The sequence below is a fragment of the Panicum virgatum genome, chromosome 4N (assembly GCF_016808335.1).
Source record: "Panicum virgatum strain AP13 chromosome 4N, P.virgatum_v5, whole genome shotgun sequence".
Taxonomy (NCBI): Eukaryota; Viridiplantae; Streptophyta; class Magnoliopsida; order Poales; family Poaceae; genus Panicum; species Panicum virgatum.
In genome coordinates, this window is record NC_053148.1 from 8,108,017 (window position 1) to 8,123,441 (window position 15,425).

General features: G+C 53.6%; 2 protein-coding genes and 2 long non-coding RNA genes across 4 annotated transcripts; all 4 read left to right on the top strand.

Annotated features, from left to right (window-relative positions):
* Nucleotides 1–1,218: 1,218 nt before the first annotated feature.
* LOC120671312 lies at nt 1,219–3,260 on the top strand. The gene is made up of 3 exons (XR_005673579.1): nt 1,219–1,535; nt 2,684–2,826; nt 2,902–3,260. It is a non-coding gene; the product is annotated as an uncharacterized LOC120671312 (long non-coding RNA).
* Nucleotides 3,261–4,689: 1,429 nt separating this feature from the next.
* LOC120671414 lies at nt 4,690–5,788 on the top strand. Its single transcript, XM_039951725.1, has one exon. It carries the CDS (start codon nt 4,717–4,719, stop codon nt 5,485–5,487), a length of 771 nt encoding a protein of 256 aa, XP_039807659.1. The 5' UTR covers nt 4,690–4,716; the 3' UTR covers nt 5,488–5,788.
* Nucleotides 5,789–12,523: 6,735 nt separating this feature from the next.
* LOC120671530 lies at nt 12,524–14,229 on the top strand. Its single transcript, XR_005673668.1, has 3 exons — nt 12,524–13,327; nt 13,447–13,649; nt 13,736–14,229. It is a non-coding gene; the product is annotated as an uncharacterized LOC120671530 (long non-coding RNA).
* Nucleotides 14,230–14,234: 5 nt separating this feature from the next.
* Nucleotides 14,235–15,028, top strand: LOC120669072. The gene is made up of 2 exons (XM_039948892.1): nt 14,235–14,239; nt 14,605–15,028. The coding sequence occupies exons 1-2, from the start codon at nt 14,235–14,237 to the stop codon at nt 15,026–15,028; spliced, it is 429 nt and encodes a 142-aa protein (XP_039804826.1).
* The last annotated feature ends 397 nt before the right edge of the window (nt 15,029–15,425 follow it).

The following is a 15,425-nucleotide window of genomic DNA, read 5'->3' on the forward strand; positions in this document are numbered from 1 at the left end:
GGACATTTATCTAATTACGTTAGTGTCTAATTATATTTATCCATTAAAGTATTATTAGATAGATTTTATATGAATTATATCAATATCTAATTGCAGCTTAAAACTATATCACTGTTTATTTTTTAAAAAAATCTATATCACCACAGGATCAACTGCACCCGGCGGTAAAGACCCCTATCACCGCTGGGTCTGGGCTAGGCCCGACGGTGAAGAGCCTCGTCACCGCCGGGTGGGAGCTGGACCTGACGCCCCCCCCCCACACCTCGCCCCCCCCCCCCCCAAAATAAGCTCGTGCACGCCTTGCTGCCTCCCAAAATCTTGTTCTTCCGTCCAGGTTCCAATCGAACCTCCTCTCTTCCCCTTTCTTCTCCTCCCGTCTGCTACAGTTGAGCGAGGCGAGAGGGGAGTTCCCCGTGCTCCCGCCGGCGAGGCCGTTGATCCCCGTCGCCTCCGGTGGCCCTCTGGGCCTCGGATGCGAGGGGGATCTCCGGTTCTCTACTGGGCGGTGTAGATTAGGTTGTAGTTTAGGTCCTAGGTTATCTAGGGTATGGTTTCCGGGTGACGGCGGCGAGGCGGCGGCGGCGGCGCAGCCGTGGAATAAGTCCCTCCGGCCTTGTCTCCGCTTCGCCGGTGTTCGCTTCCGCGCCGGTGAGAGGCCTGTGAGGGAGGGGTCTCTTGATTCGGGGTGGCGACTTGCGGCAGCAGGTTCATTCTCCGTTCTTGTTGACCTCTTTCTTGGAAGCTGCTCTCCGGTGGTTCGTGCGTCGGTAGAGTTTTGCAGAGGGGAAGCTGTGGGTTCGTGGGCGACGAGGTGGCTGGTTCGGTGCTTCTTTCTTGCTGCTTGTCAGCGCGAAGCACTGATCCATGGCTACAGAAGCCCGGGGTGCGTCCCCGACCGAGGTTCCTTCATGGAGTTCATCTATTGCGGTTCTTTCCAAAGCCAGTGTGCAATGGGGTTTCTGCTAGCTTCGGTGGTGCTGCTGTCAGCTTCTTCCTCCGGCCATGGCTTCAGCGTTGACGGAGGAGGACGACGGTGGTGGTGGTCAGGAGGCGCAGAAGATCCAGTGGACCTCGTTGTAATTTATTTTGTGTTAGGATCTTTTGTGCAAAAAGTTGGGACAGTTGTCCCCCTCTGTAACCTTCCAGTGGGTTCGTGTACATGCACGGTGCGGATGTGCATTTTCTTTAACCTATAATACAGGTTTATATAAAAAACCTTTTTCGCCCACCAGCGCCTCCGAGGAGGTCCCGCTACGGCCGCCGGCCCTGCTTGCGCCGGCCACCATCCCGTGCAGAGGTGCAGCCCCCACCCCGAGCACCTGACGCACCGCCATCCCTGAGCCCCCGCGCCGATGACCCATGCCGCACGCGCCGCCGTCCCTGAGTCCCGGAGTCTCCCTCGACGCCAGCGCCGCCCCCGCGAGGAGCTGCCGCGCCGCCGTTGCGAGGAGTTGTCCTGCCGCCGTCGTGAGGAGGTTCGGCCTCCTACTCGCTCCTCCGCTCCTTGACGTGCCTGCATCTTAATCTAGATCAAGGTAATCCTTAGGTAACCCCCCTCCCACCAATCTCGTTGGCCTGGACATCGATTTGTGCTAGCGTCCTTTAATTGATCTAGGATTGCACCATCTTTCTTAAATCAAATTGGTTCAGGATCAGGAGACGGTTCCCTAATTCATCAGTTTTGGCTATTTCGATGCTCTTCCTATACATATAATTTTTACTGAAGAAATAGAATGAGGACCTCTGAAATAGTTTGTGTATAAATTGTTTATGCATCATCCGTTCGGTCCTTGACTCGTGGTCGTCGCCCCGGCCATAGATGTAGCTCCTGTGTTGTCTCCCAATAACCATGAATAGAGCTTCGGCAGCAGCTCTTGCAATCCTTTTCTCATGTGCAGATTGCTGACGAGAGTCTTGAGTAAAAGAGTATACCTGTATAGTCTTTTTGTGCAGATAATAAATGCACAGGGAGCCACTGCTATCCAAAGAGTCCGCCACGCTGCTCCCTCTGCTACCTTCCCTCCCCTATCCAGCTCTCACAAGTCACAACAGCTGCTGTTTCTCTGGGTTAATCTAGTTTGTTACTGTGATAGTGATGCTGCTTCGAGGCCAAATGTATCAAATAGTTTGCTGCTGCTGAAATGATAGTGATGCTCATTTTACTTCTTCCCTGTGAGATCTGTTTGTTACTGTTTGTTAGAAGAGATCACTATTTCATGAGATTAAGAAACCACACAAATTGATAGTATATGCAAGTTTGTCCTAAACTGATGGATGGGAACCTGCCACAAGGGACAGGGAGGGCAGCAAGGCCAACAGCAGCTCTGAAATATCACAGTATTAGGTTTAGACACAGAAGCACAATATTAATTTATCTATTTCTGGGGTACTAATTAGAACAGAAATATATTATGGACAATTTTTGGGAATCCTGTGTTGCCTTCTTTTTTTGTTCGTGGGGTGTCATTGCTTTTTTTTTTGGGATGAACATGTTGACTTGGTGCTGTGACATTGTGTTGGTCTTTGAAAGGATATTATGATATATTTTTAACAGAAACTTGGTAATGTTTTTGGTGAGGCCAACACAATCACACTCAAATCCTACTTGTCCTTTCTATGATTTGCCATACAAAAATGGAATTTGAGCAAACCAAGCTTCTTTACTCATATGCATGCATAATAGGGTGATTTTCATGATTCAAGTCTTGTCGTGGGAAACAAGCTGAGATTAATGCGGAGAATGATGGAGGGGCCTATTGTAATGGTGAGGGTGGAGAAGGGGATGGAAGCCCTTCTGCATACTTAAACCTCAATGGCAATGATGAGGTAATTCATTTCGCATATATGTGAGCTCATCTAATTGTATCAATTGTAGGAAATAACTGTTTAATATATATGCAGGTGCCAGCTCAGAATGAGGAAGAGACCACGACATCAGTTGCATGTAGGCCCAAACAAGGTCGGAACAAGATTCCCAAGGGTCGGTCTCTTATTACCGAGCTCGATGAATTAGGTGAGCCCGTTGCTCCTGTCAAGGTGGTGGAGCAAAGTACACATAATCTAGGTGTCATACATAGATCGTATCGTATCGTTCTTATTAAACATTACAATATATTTGGTGTATGGACTTCATTCTTATCAAATATTACAATATCTTTGGTGTATGGGCTCTTTGTTTTAATCTCGATGTATTGACTCCTCATTTTAATTTTGATGTATGGACTCTTTCGTTTAATCATGACGTATGGACTTCCATTGAATCTTGATGTACGAGCTGTTTAGTTGAATTCTACGGTTACAATTATATATGCTTATATGCTGTAGTGGTGGTGCAATATTAATATATGAATATTTTTTATGGGAAAAAGGTCTTCACCGCCGGTTCAAGAAACAAACCGGCGGTGATGAGGACCCATCACCAACGGTTGATGGACTCATCACCAACGATTTATGAACCGGCGGTGATGTGCCTTCCATCACGGCCTCTCCCATCACCATCGACTTAAATTCAACACCCCCTAAACCGGCGGTGATAGCCATTTTGAACCGGCGGTGATGGGGGGCGCTGGAGTAGTGTAAAGTGTTGCTTCTATAATTCAAATGAGTCAATACAACACCTTTTTTTATTGCCAGTTCTCTAAATTTATTTGAAGATTGATGTAAGTTGTTTTTAATATTAGTCCATCTCTTTCAGTTTCTCATATGCTTAGGAATTCGCTGAACAGGATATTAAAAAAGAAAACAAAGTACCAAATTTTAGTTGGGAATAGTACACTATGTTAGGCCATATTTTCAGAGGTATGTTTGTAGGTCGTAATGATGTGCTTTTTGACAACCATTCAGGTAGCTAACCCTGGGCTTTGACGTCTTATCTGTGACAGCGACGGCGGCCGGCGACCGGGCGGCGGGGTCGCGGGACTGGTCCACTGGCGAGCGGCCGAGAGGGAAGGCCCCGACGCGATGGATTTATTCAAAGAAGTCCACATCATGCTTCAGTTCAGAAACACGCGATCGAGGATTCAAGCTGATCCCAAAGTTTGGCATGCTCTCAAGCAACGAGTACTAGCAAAATGCGCGATTCTTCTAATTCGTTTGGAGCTGCAGGAATCGCGGGGCGCGAAATTTGTTAGACGGGTAGTATTAGCTACTCCCTCCGTTTTTAAACTGTAAGTCATTCGAATTTTTTTGGACAATCAAACTGTTTTTATGTTTAGTCAAAATTATGCTAGAAAAATTACAAAAAAATATAACATAAAATATATATACTATGAAAGTATATTTAACGAAAAATGTAATGATACTTATTTAGTATATAAATGTTACTCTTCAAGTAAAATTTTATTTGTATAAAATTGATTAAATTCAAAAATATTCTAACTATTCAAGAAAGATCGAATGACTTACAACGTAAAACTGATGCGCCTGCTTTCTTCCATCTTGGATTGGAAGCAAGTGATGCCCCCGGGAGGAAATGGATCCGGCACAGGTTTTGGGCCGCTGCCCGGGTCGAACCGGAATGACTGGTCCGTCTTCGTGCCCGCTGCGGCACACGCTTGATCGGCACGTACTAGCGGCTAGCGCGGGGCACACGTAACCGCGGGGCGTGCAGCGCACCGACACGTCTATCTATAAAACTCCTCCTAGAGAGCAACCAGCGGAATTTGTATCCATCCAACGGGATTACTCAGAGCGGATGTTTGGTTGGTGGACGAGGCCATGGCGGGCGCCGTGCCGGGGATCGTCGTCCTGGCGCTCGGCGCCGGGGCGTTGGGCGGGCCCGACGGGCTGCGCCTCCTGCTCGCGGTCGCCGGGCGGAACCCCGTCGCCGACATCGCCATCTGCCTCTTCGCGCTGACCGTCGCCACCGCCCAGATTCGCGGCGCCGTGCTGCTCGCGCGCTTCGTCCGCAAGGCGCCCGCAGGAGCCGGCGCGGACCCCCTCGCCCTCACCACCCTGCTGCTGTCCCTCGCCGCGGCGTCGCTCGTCGCCGCGTGCCTCGTCGTCGCCCCCGGCGGCCTGGGCTCCGTCCGCCTGCTCGCCGACTCCGCCGCCAAGAACTACCCCATCGGCGCCCTTGTCGTCATCGCCGCCACGGCCGCGGCCTACCTCCTCCGCGTCTTCCGCGAGCGTTGGAATGCGCGCGGCCGCGCCGCCACTGCTGAGCGCGACGCGACGGCACGCCACGCGCACGCGGAGCGCTTCGTCGGCCTGCCCCTCCTAGCCGTAGTCGCCGCCGCAGCAGCAGCCGCGGTCGGCGCGCGCGGAGGCCTCGACGCCCTGCGCCTCTCTCCCGGCTTTGCCGTCGCCGTCACCATCGCTATCGTCGTCGGCGCCACGCTGCGTGTCGTCCTCTTCTACCGCAGGACGCGCAACAATGCCGCCGCCGTCGGTGGTGGCGGCGACGCTGCCCCTGCGCCCGGCGCCGCGCCACTGGCACGCGGCGCCTCGGCGAGCCATCCTCCCTGGCCGCCGCTGTTAGCTGAATAAGTCTGTCGTGCTTTTGCTATTTAGCTTAGTTAGCTGCATTTTACTCCAATTCTTGTAAAATGAGTCAGGCATGCGGTGTAAATAGGAAGCATGAGGTGGTTGAGCCTGAGGCGTGCTCGTTCACGCCGGGCGCGTCCGCGTCGCGCGGCATGATCAGACGTGGGGGACGGCGCACGTCGATTTCGGATCATGACGCGCGTCGGCCGGTGGCTCCCGTGGTCACCGTCATGTTCTTTGTTTTCCCTAATAAAAGGAAGAGAAAACCGAAAAGGCTGCAGCGCTCGCAGCGCAAAGTTTCGCAGTTTTGTGTTCGCGTTAGTGCACCACAGAGCGATCGCCGGGGCCCTCGCCGGTCACCGTCGGTGTCAAGTTTTCCAACAGTCGCCGTCTTCACCCTCGCCTGGCCCTGCCCCCTTGTCGTCATCCCGCGCCAGGCGGATGGCGGGAGCCGCCGGGAAGCTCTCACTCTCTCTCTCTGCTCGATGACTGTGCCGTCGTGTACGCGCCGACACGGATCGTGCTACACCGGATTACTAGTACACTGTAAGTAGATGTTCTACTTCCCGCTTCCGCACCGCACCCCAGATGTTGTGTAAAACTAAACTATTTGTGAGCCGAGTATCTGTGCTAGTATGCTTCAGCTCCGGACTTGCCTTGTTGTGTAGCAATTGGTTCTCCACTGGCTCGTGCCTGCATCCAGATCCAGTTCAGTTGTCGCCTGATGCATCGGAATTCACTTCCTTTGGTTACCGTTAGCTTCGGCACGAAATTACTACTCCTGTGATTGTTCGAGAAAAAATTACTACTCCAGTGGTCAAAGTGACGGGGGTAGCTTACCATTCGGTTTTCATTCGCAGCTACCGCAGCTGGCAGGCGGATCACGGAAAGTCATAAACGGCGGGGGCGGAGCATCATTGACCATCCGAAGCCGATCTCTTTTTCTTTTTTTTTATCGAGGGACAAAAGGCTCTTTTCCTTGTCTTGTTGTGCATATTCGATGCAAGCGTCACGACTGGGAAACGGAGAATACGTCAGCCGGTGACGTCGTGACTTGTTTCTTTATGAGGTACTCCCTCCGTTCTCTTTTTGATAATTCTATTTCAAAACTCAAATATATTGAAGGACCAGCTAAAATATCTATGTTGCATTTATTATATGATAAGTAAGGTTGTTTTTTTTATCATTGTGTCAATGTGAATTAGGATTATCAAAAGACAATGGAGTCAGTGACGTCTTGACTTGTGCGAGTCTGTCTGTTTATTTACGCCAACAAAAGAGTCGCGGCTCGTGGGAGCCGGCCGAAACGCAGGCGGCCCATGCAGCTGACTACTGGACGACGGTGGTAGACCAATACAGTCCACTAGTCGATCTAATCTCTATAGATGAAAGCGAGGAGTTATGCGTGCAGGGAGGGCATCCACGTCGGCTCAATTTCTGTCGTTCGTCTGATCTCGTATCTGCAGTTCTCATACGTCCGGGAAATCCATGCTGCACCTGCCGTCATCGTCTCTCTTTCAGACCGCGTTTCCAGCTGTGTCAGTCGCTCTTTCTTTCACACTGACTTTTGCGTCCCTCTTTCTTCCTTTCACATGACTTCCCGCGTCCCTCTTTCTTCCTTTCACACTGACTTCCGGCGTCCGTCCTGCTCATCTCTATAGATGAAAACGGAGGAGCTATGCGCGCGGGAGGGCATCCACGTCGGCTCAATTTCTGCCGTTCGTCCGATCTCATATCTGCGGTTCTCATGCGTCCGGGAAATCCATGCTGCGCCTGCCATCATCGTCTCTCTTTCAGACTGCGTTTCCAACTGTGTCGGTCGCTCTTCCTTTTACACTAACTTTCGCGTCCCTCTTTCTTCCTTTCGCATAGACTTCCCGCGTCCCTCTTTCTTCCTTTCACACTGACTTCCGGCGTCCGTCCTGCTCATCTTCTTTCACACCGACTTCCGGCGTCCGTCCCTGCTCATCTTTAGTGAACCCACGGCCTCGCTCGGTCACTCCCTCGCCATTCTATCTCTCCATTCTCCCTGCGCGGCGGCGGTGGTCATGGAGCCCTCGAGCCCTAGCCTTAATCTCCCACACCGCTAACGGCGCCCCTCCATTCCGCAACACCACTGGCCTCCGCGTGGCTCGCTGTGCCGAGGCCGAGCGGCTCCCGGCGTCACGGCGGGCGGAGGTCGGCCTCCACCGGTGGGCGGAGTTCGGCCGCAGCTCCCGTTGTCGCCCCGGTCGGAGCTCGGCCTCGACCGTCTCCTCCACGGCCGCGTTTCCTAGCGGCGTGGCAGGCACAAGACCCCGGCGGCGGCGGTGGCCCACTCTCCTCCCTCCCTCGCCTCCTCTCTCCGGCGGCCACGTCCGCCCCCCTCTCTCTCTCCGGCCACCGGATTCGCCCCCCCTTCCTCGTCCGTCCTCCCACCCTCTCCCATGGCGTCAACGCTCCGGCCTGCCGGCGGCCCCTCCTTCCCTTGCACCATTTAACGAACATGGCACCATTTATGTCATTTCGAATGATTTTGGTGATCGAATGACAACGAAATCAATTGGACTAATATGATTGTTAAGATGACCATTCTCAGCCTTTTAGGTTCAAGTGATGACAAAGAGAAGATAAGCATAGCTAGGCCCGAAGGGCCGCCCCTGAAAGCTCTTCGGTCCAAAGGACAAGAATTGAAGAGACCGTGAAGAAAACCAAGTCAAAGAAATCAAGACAGAGATACTTTAGTATCACCGGTTTAACCGATGCCTAAGCATCGGTGCATCCGATGGTTGTCGGAAGATCCGACGCCCTGGTGTTTGTGAAGCACCGGTTGAACCGACGGCATCACGACAGGCATCGGTGCATTGGACATACTATGTTCCAGAGACGATGCAAGTCGCGCAAGAGCCAAGTCTTCAGCACCGGTTGAACCGGTGAAGCATCGGTGCATACCATCGGTGTACTGATGTCAGCTGCCAGGAGTTCAACGGCTACTTCGGGTTATGAGTGACCGGATGAACCGACGCTACCCCAGCCAGAGGCATCGGTTCATCCGATGATACGCAGATTTTCTGCTGACCGTTGGAGCAACGGCTATAAGACTTGGTGGCCTATATATACGCCTCACCCCGGCCATTTGAAGCTCGCTGGAGTTGCTAGACTTCCCACACATATTCAAAAACACCTCCAAGCCATACAAGAGCATAGTGATCATATCCTTAGCCCTTAGTACACTTTGAGAGTGTTGTGTAAAGGATAACTCTTAGTGAGTGAGTTTGCAAGGCCTAGAGCCTTTGTGCTATGGTTCCTGACTGAACCAAAAGAAGATTTCGGTGCGCCGGCACTTTGGAGCTTTGAAGGCTCGCCGGCAATGTCATCGACCCTCCGACTTTGTGTGGAGCGGCGACGACATCTTTGTGCGGGGGACGTGGAGACCCCCATCCTTTGTGGAGAAGCTTCTTAGTGGAACCCGGGGCCAAGGTGACCGTGATTGTGTTCACGGAAGAGACTTGGTGGCCGAATAGCAATACTCTTAGTGAGTGCTACAACAACGTGGATGTAGGTGTGCCTTTGTGGCTAACCGAACCACGGGATAAATACCCGCGTCAAGAGTTTGATATTTCCTATCCCGCTCTTTAAGCTTCCACATTTCATACTAGCAATTTGTATGCATTTACTTTCATAGAGTAATTTCTTGATAGGAAATGCTATATCTTGCTAAACTCTTTTGGGATAGGGGTTTCACACTAGAACAACCACAGTTGCACATCTAGATAGCTTGTTTTAGTTTAATTTTGTGCAAACTAGTTGGAATCATAGGTCTAAGTTTTGAGTTGCCTAATTCACCCCCTCCCCCTCTTAGGCTAGAGCGCGCTACCGGTCCTTTCAAGGGCCTTGCGCAGGCGGAGCACCCTGTGCTCCTCGCCGACGATGACAAATCCCGGTGGCTGCTGCACGTACACCTCGTCGGCGAGCTCTCCATTGAGGAATGCCGATTTCACGTCCAGGTGATGGACCTTCCAGCACCTCACCGCCGCCAGCGCCAACAGCAAGCGCACGGACTCCATGCGCGCCACCGGCGCAAAGACTTCCTCGAAGTCGATGCCCTCGCACTGTACGAATCCCTTGGCGACGAGCCGCGCCTTGTGCCGCACCACCTCACCGCGCTCGTTCTGCTTCACCTTGAACACCCACTTGAGCCCAATTGGCCGGCAACCGGCTGGCGGATCCACCAGCTCCCACGTGCGGTTTTCCTCAACCGCCACCATCTCCTCCAGCATCGCCGCCCGCTAGCGTGCCTCCTGTTCTGCTGTGGCGAAGTTTGGTGGCTCCTCTGCGCTGCCCGGATGCAGCTCGAGGTCGTCCAGCCCATGGGCCGCCTGCCCTGGCGGACTCCCCATGCCAACGATGTCATCCACCAGACGGAATCGGAGTGGCTCGCCAGAGTAATCGGCGTCGATGTTCGGGGAGGCGCTCGGCGGAGGCGTAACGAAGCGAATCGACGAAATGGTGCTTGTTGCGGCGGAGATCGGAGTCCCCTACCCCGCTCTCAAGGGTGTCACCTGCGCCTCGCTCGAGGGTAACCTGTGCCGCTCTCGAGGGTGCCTCCTACGCCTCGCTCGAGTGTGCCCCCTGCGCCTCGCTCGAGGGTGCCCCCTGTGTCGCACTCGAGGGTGTCCTCTGCGACTCGCTCGAGGGAGCCCCCTGTGCCACTCTCGATGGTGTCCCCTGCAATTCGCTCGAGGGTCCCCCCTGTGTCGCACTCGAGGGTGTTGCTTCCCCTTCGTCGTGAGCCAGCTCCCCCGCACCGGAGTACACCATGTACTCGACGGTGAGAGAGCTGCTCAGGCCGCCTGGCGTCGCTTCCCCATCGCCAGACTCCCAGCCCCAGCACGCCGCCTCGTCGAAGATGACGTCGCGGGACATGACCACCTTGCTGCTGGCCGGGTCGTAGAGCCGATAAGCCTTGCTCCCGCGCTCATACCCTAGGAACACCATGGGAGTGCTCCTGTCTTTCAGCTTGGCGAGGTTGGGCTTCATCTTCTTCACGTGCCCGACGCAGCCGAATGTCCTGAGGAAGGACACGTCCGGCTTCCTCCCGTGCCAAGCCTCGAATGGCGTCGTGCCCTTCAGGCTCTTGGTGGGCGCGCGGTTCAGGATGAACACCGCCATGCTCACCGCCTCGCCCCAGAACGCTGCCGGCATCTTCTTGGCCTTCAACATGCTCCTAGCCATGCCGACCACTGTCTGATTCCTCCTCTCCACGACGCCGTTCTACTGTGGCGAGTACGGCGCCGTGAGGTGGCGTTCAACGCCCTGTCCCGCGCAGTAGAGGCCGAACTCGACCGAGGTGAACTCGCCGCCGCGATCCGTCCGCAGCACGCGTAGCTTCTTCCCCGTCTCCGTCTCCACCTGTGCCTGGAACTCCTTGATCACCGTTGGCGCCTCGTCCTTGCTCGACAGCAGGTGCAGCCACATGTAGCGGCTGCAGTCGTCCACCAGGAGCAGGAAATAGCGCCGTCCGCCGTGCGTTGCCAGCGTGATTGGCCCGCAGAGGTCGCCGTGGACGAGCTTGAGGGTGTCGCCAGCGCGGTAGCTCGCCTTCTTGGGGAACGGCAGCCTCCTCTGCTTCCCGGCAAGGCAGCTGTCGCACAGCTCACCGGCATGCTCGATCAGTGGCAGCCCTCGCACCATGCCTTGCCACGCCATCCTGGCCAGAGCATCGAAGCTCAAATGGCCGAAGCGCGTGTGCCAGCGCCACACCGCATCTTTGCACCTTGCCGCCAAGCACATCGGGCCAAGGTGTAGAGGCGATTCCTGCCACGCTCGACCTTAGTGAGCAGCTTCCACTCGCGGTCCCTGATCCGGAGCACGCCGTCGTCGATCAGCACCTGGCAACCTCGCTCGTCGAGCTGGCCAATGCTGACGATGTTGCTCCGGAGCTTGGGGGATGTAGTACACATCCGTCAGCGCCTTGTGCTCGCCATTCTTGCACTGGAACATGACCGTGCCGCACCCCTGGATGTCGACGCCGGAGTTTTCTCCGAACTTCACGGTGCCGACGACTAAGGTGTCGAGCTCGGAGAAGGCCGCATGGTTCTCGGTCATGTGGTTGCTCGCGCCGGTGTCGAGGTACCACAGCTCCTCTGCCTCCTCCTCTGCTCGCCCGAGGTTGACCAGTGCGCGCGGCTCGTTGAGCTCGACGCTCCCGCCGCGGTCCTCTGCCTCGGTGTTGATGGCGCAGACCCGCGCCATGAGCAGCGCAGGCTCTTCCTTGTCATCCTGGGCGAGGTGCGCCCACTCCTGGCACCGCGGCTCCTTGCAGTCGTGGGCCCAGTGCCCGATCTTGCCACAATTGTGGCAACGATCCTTGTCGGCGGAACGATCTCCGCCGTCCTTGCAGGCGCCCTCTGCCTTCCTCCATGGCTTGCCGCGCCACCTGCCGCGCGCGCCGCCTCCGCCGCCACTGCGCGAAATAGAGGAGCCCTCCCCCTACTTCCTCTCGCGCAGGCGCGCTGCCCACTGCTCCTCCGTGAGCAGTATCTGGCCGCCGGCAGTCGTGCGGGCGGGGGCCTCCGCGCGGTCCTCGACCTCCTTGAGCCGCCCGGTGACGTCCTCGATCGAGAGCGTGCTCAAGTCGAGCAGCGTCTCGATTGAGAGCGCAATCTGCGCGAACCGGGGCAACACGACCCGCAGGTACTTGGCCACCGCTTCCTCCTCTCCGATGTCGACGCCAACCTGCGCTAGCTGGCTTACCAGTGAGGTGAGCCGCAGCGCGATGTCCTCGATGGCCTCTCCATCGCGGAACGCGATCGCCTCGTACTCCCGCCTGAGCTGCTGCGCCTTCGCCTTGCGCATGCGGTCGCCGTCCAGCCGCATCGTCTCCAGGCTTTCCCACGCCTCCTTGGCGGAGTCCTTGGCGCCGAGCGGGACAGCGTACTCTGCCAGCACGGACTTGAGGATGGCCTTCATGGCCGACTGGTCGTCTTCTTCGTCAGCGGTGCCCACGGTCACCGCCGCCCATAGGCGCCTCGCCTTGAGCATCACCTTCATCAGCACCACCCACTCAGCATAGTCCATGCGAGTGAGCATGGGGTACTGCGCGCCGCCGACGTCCCGCACCGTCTTCTTCACGACGTACGTCGTCTGGCGCCCACGGCCACGCTCCTGAGAACGCCCGCGCCCATGCTCACGATCCAGGGAAGCCATGGCCACCAAGCTCGAACACTCAAGCTCTGATACCACTTGTTGGCACTCCCTCACACACACAACACCCTCTTGCTTGCAGGTAGAGGAAGAAGATGAGAGGAAGAAGGACTCAGGAAGAGCACACAAAGTGGAGCTGCTTAAGACTCTGAGCTGCAGCTACTCTCCTCTTTATAGACACACCGGTCATAGTGAGAATTTACAAGGCATGACTCTACAGTACAATGCAGCCATGACTATTACATGTACAGCCATCTACTGCTACCATGCTGCAACTTGCAGCGGCTACTATGCACAACAGTCATTTGCCGCCCAAGAGTAAATGACAGGCTTGACTGAGTATAAGCTAGTGCTGCTACTACTACTAGGTATGGAAAAAGCAAGCATGAGCATGAGTAATTATCTATCACTCGTCAGTCGGTGCGCATTGCTTACGATTACCTTCTTGATTAATCTACTAACTTGATATGTGCTAAAAATTGCACCCATCTGGTTGTTGTTTATTGGGCCAAGTTTCATAATTGTTTTGACCATTTCTGATGTATGATCACAATGGGGACAAAACCATCCTTTGCTGTATGACCGTGTCCTGAAGTACCCAGAGCGTGTCCAAAATATGTATTTCACCTATCTGTTTGTTCTTTGAGCGGTGACAAAGGTTCCTTTCTTCCTTATTTAATTCATTTGCTTTTACACACTACTGTGAAAGATTAAACTCTCAGGTTTCTTTTTCTCGCAAGTTTGTAGCACATAATGATTTTATTTGGTACCTTTCAGGCAGCAGATTATCGTGAGCAGGCTGAGTACAGTACTGGCAATCCTGAAGACGACTTGAGAACACAATCTCTTGTGAGGCAATTGGTTTACCATCCCAAGTTGAGATCTGCATGCCCAAAACCTTTTGATGAAGCGAAACTCTGTCAAGGCATCAATGTTCCTGAGCTAAAGCAAGACATTCAGAAGCAATTTAGAAACATTAGGTTTGTGGCATGGTTTCACTGTTTTTAGTTCATAACATGCATATATGCCACTTGATTCCTTACCACTGCAACATTTTCTTTATTAGTGCAGTTATGGACTGCGTTGGCTGTGAGAAGTGCCGACTATGGGGAAACCTCCAAGTTCTTGGTCTCGGAACTGCACTGAATTTTTTTCTCTGTTAATGGAGATAGCAATTTGAATCAGCCTGTATGTGATTCATTTCCCTGTCTCATTCTGATTACAACTTTCCAACTTGGTGTCGTGAGAAACAGATGCTGTACATTTGTTGCCCTTTGCACAAATAACTGTTCATTTTTAGATATTGTCATCATGTTAGAGTTCCTAGCGCCTAATTCGTGGTTGCTTACATTTCTAGCGTCCTAAAAAATTGTTTACGAATGAACCGTGAGTTCTGTGCTAAATTCCTACTAGAACCGATTAATGCATTGTGAATTCTTCTTCAGTTGAGGACAATGTGATTTTATTCTAAAACCATTAGTATACCTTTTGAACTTATTATGTATGTTTACAGTGGTTTAACAATACTTCCTTCCTGGTGATCGCTCAGTTGCAGCTGCAAATAAATGAGGTCGTTGCACTGTTTTGTCTTCTGAATAGTCTGTCATGAATAGTTTTTTGGCAGAATAAGCAAATTCGTCCCTTAACTATTGTCGAAAGCTCAGTTTCATCCCTAAACTACGAAAACGGCCGTTCTCATCCTCAAACTTTCGAGTCCAGCTCAATTTCGTCCCTGGTCTGACGTGGACACCACCGTGGCGTGCCTCGTCATTGCCCAGTCAGTTAGAGGCTGCGAATTTCCGATTTTACCCTTGCCCCTTGGGGCATCTCTTTCCCAGGCCTGAAGCGTTCCCTTCCGCATCGCGTTGGCCTCGGTCGCATTCGCTCGCCTGCCTGCTGTCGCCGGCCATCTCGCTGCGCCGTTGTCCCCAACAGCAAGGCTCGGGAGGTGTTCGCGGCCAAGTACCTGGTCATCTCGCTCTGCTTCATACTCGCCTTCATCTGCAACTTGCAGGGCATCCGCATGTACGCGCATGCCAGCTTCCTGCTCGGCAGCCTGCTGCCCGGTGGCGAGACCACACCGGCGGAGTTCGTGGTGTACATGGCACGCACGGTGAACCGCGGCAGCTATGCTTGGTCGCTGGGCCTCCGTGCCTTCTATGTGTCCTTGGCTCTGTTCAACTGGACGTTCGGGCCCATCCCCATGCTAGTCTGCAGCGTGCTCATGTGCGGGCTGCTCTACTTTCTCGACACCACAAGCGACCGTAGGGAGGAAGAAATGAGAGGCGACTGCTATCCTCTCAGCCTATTTGAACAAAGGAGGGTAAAAGGGTCAGCCAAAGAAATAACAAAACCCTAGCGCTGAATAGGCGGGGCATGCCACCGTGCTGTCCATGTGGGACCAGGGATGAAATTGAGCCGGCTTCGAAAGTTTGAGGATAAGAACGGCTGTTTTCATAGTCTAGGGACGAAACTAAGCTTTCGACGATAGTTCAGGGACGAATTTGTCTATTTCGCCTAGTTTTTTAGAATCTGTGAAGTTTGTACATGAAAAAGGACCATCAATTGAAGGGGTCATTAAGGAGCAGAGCCCTCCAACTGTTCAAAAAGGGTGTTTCTAAGCCGAAGCTTAAGCTGGTTCCATCGAAGGACTACAGCAGTGTAAAGGAAGGGATTGGTTTGACTACATTCTCTGCACTTCCTCTTCCAGACTTGGGACTTCCTTTTATGTCATCTCTTTTTTTTTTGAAGTATCC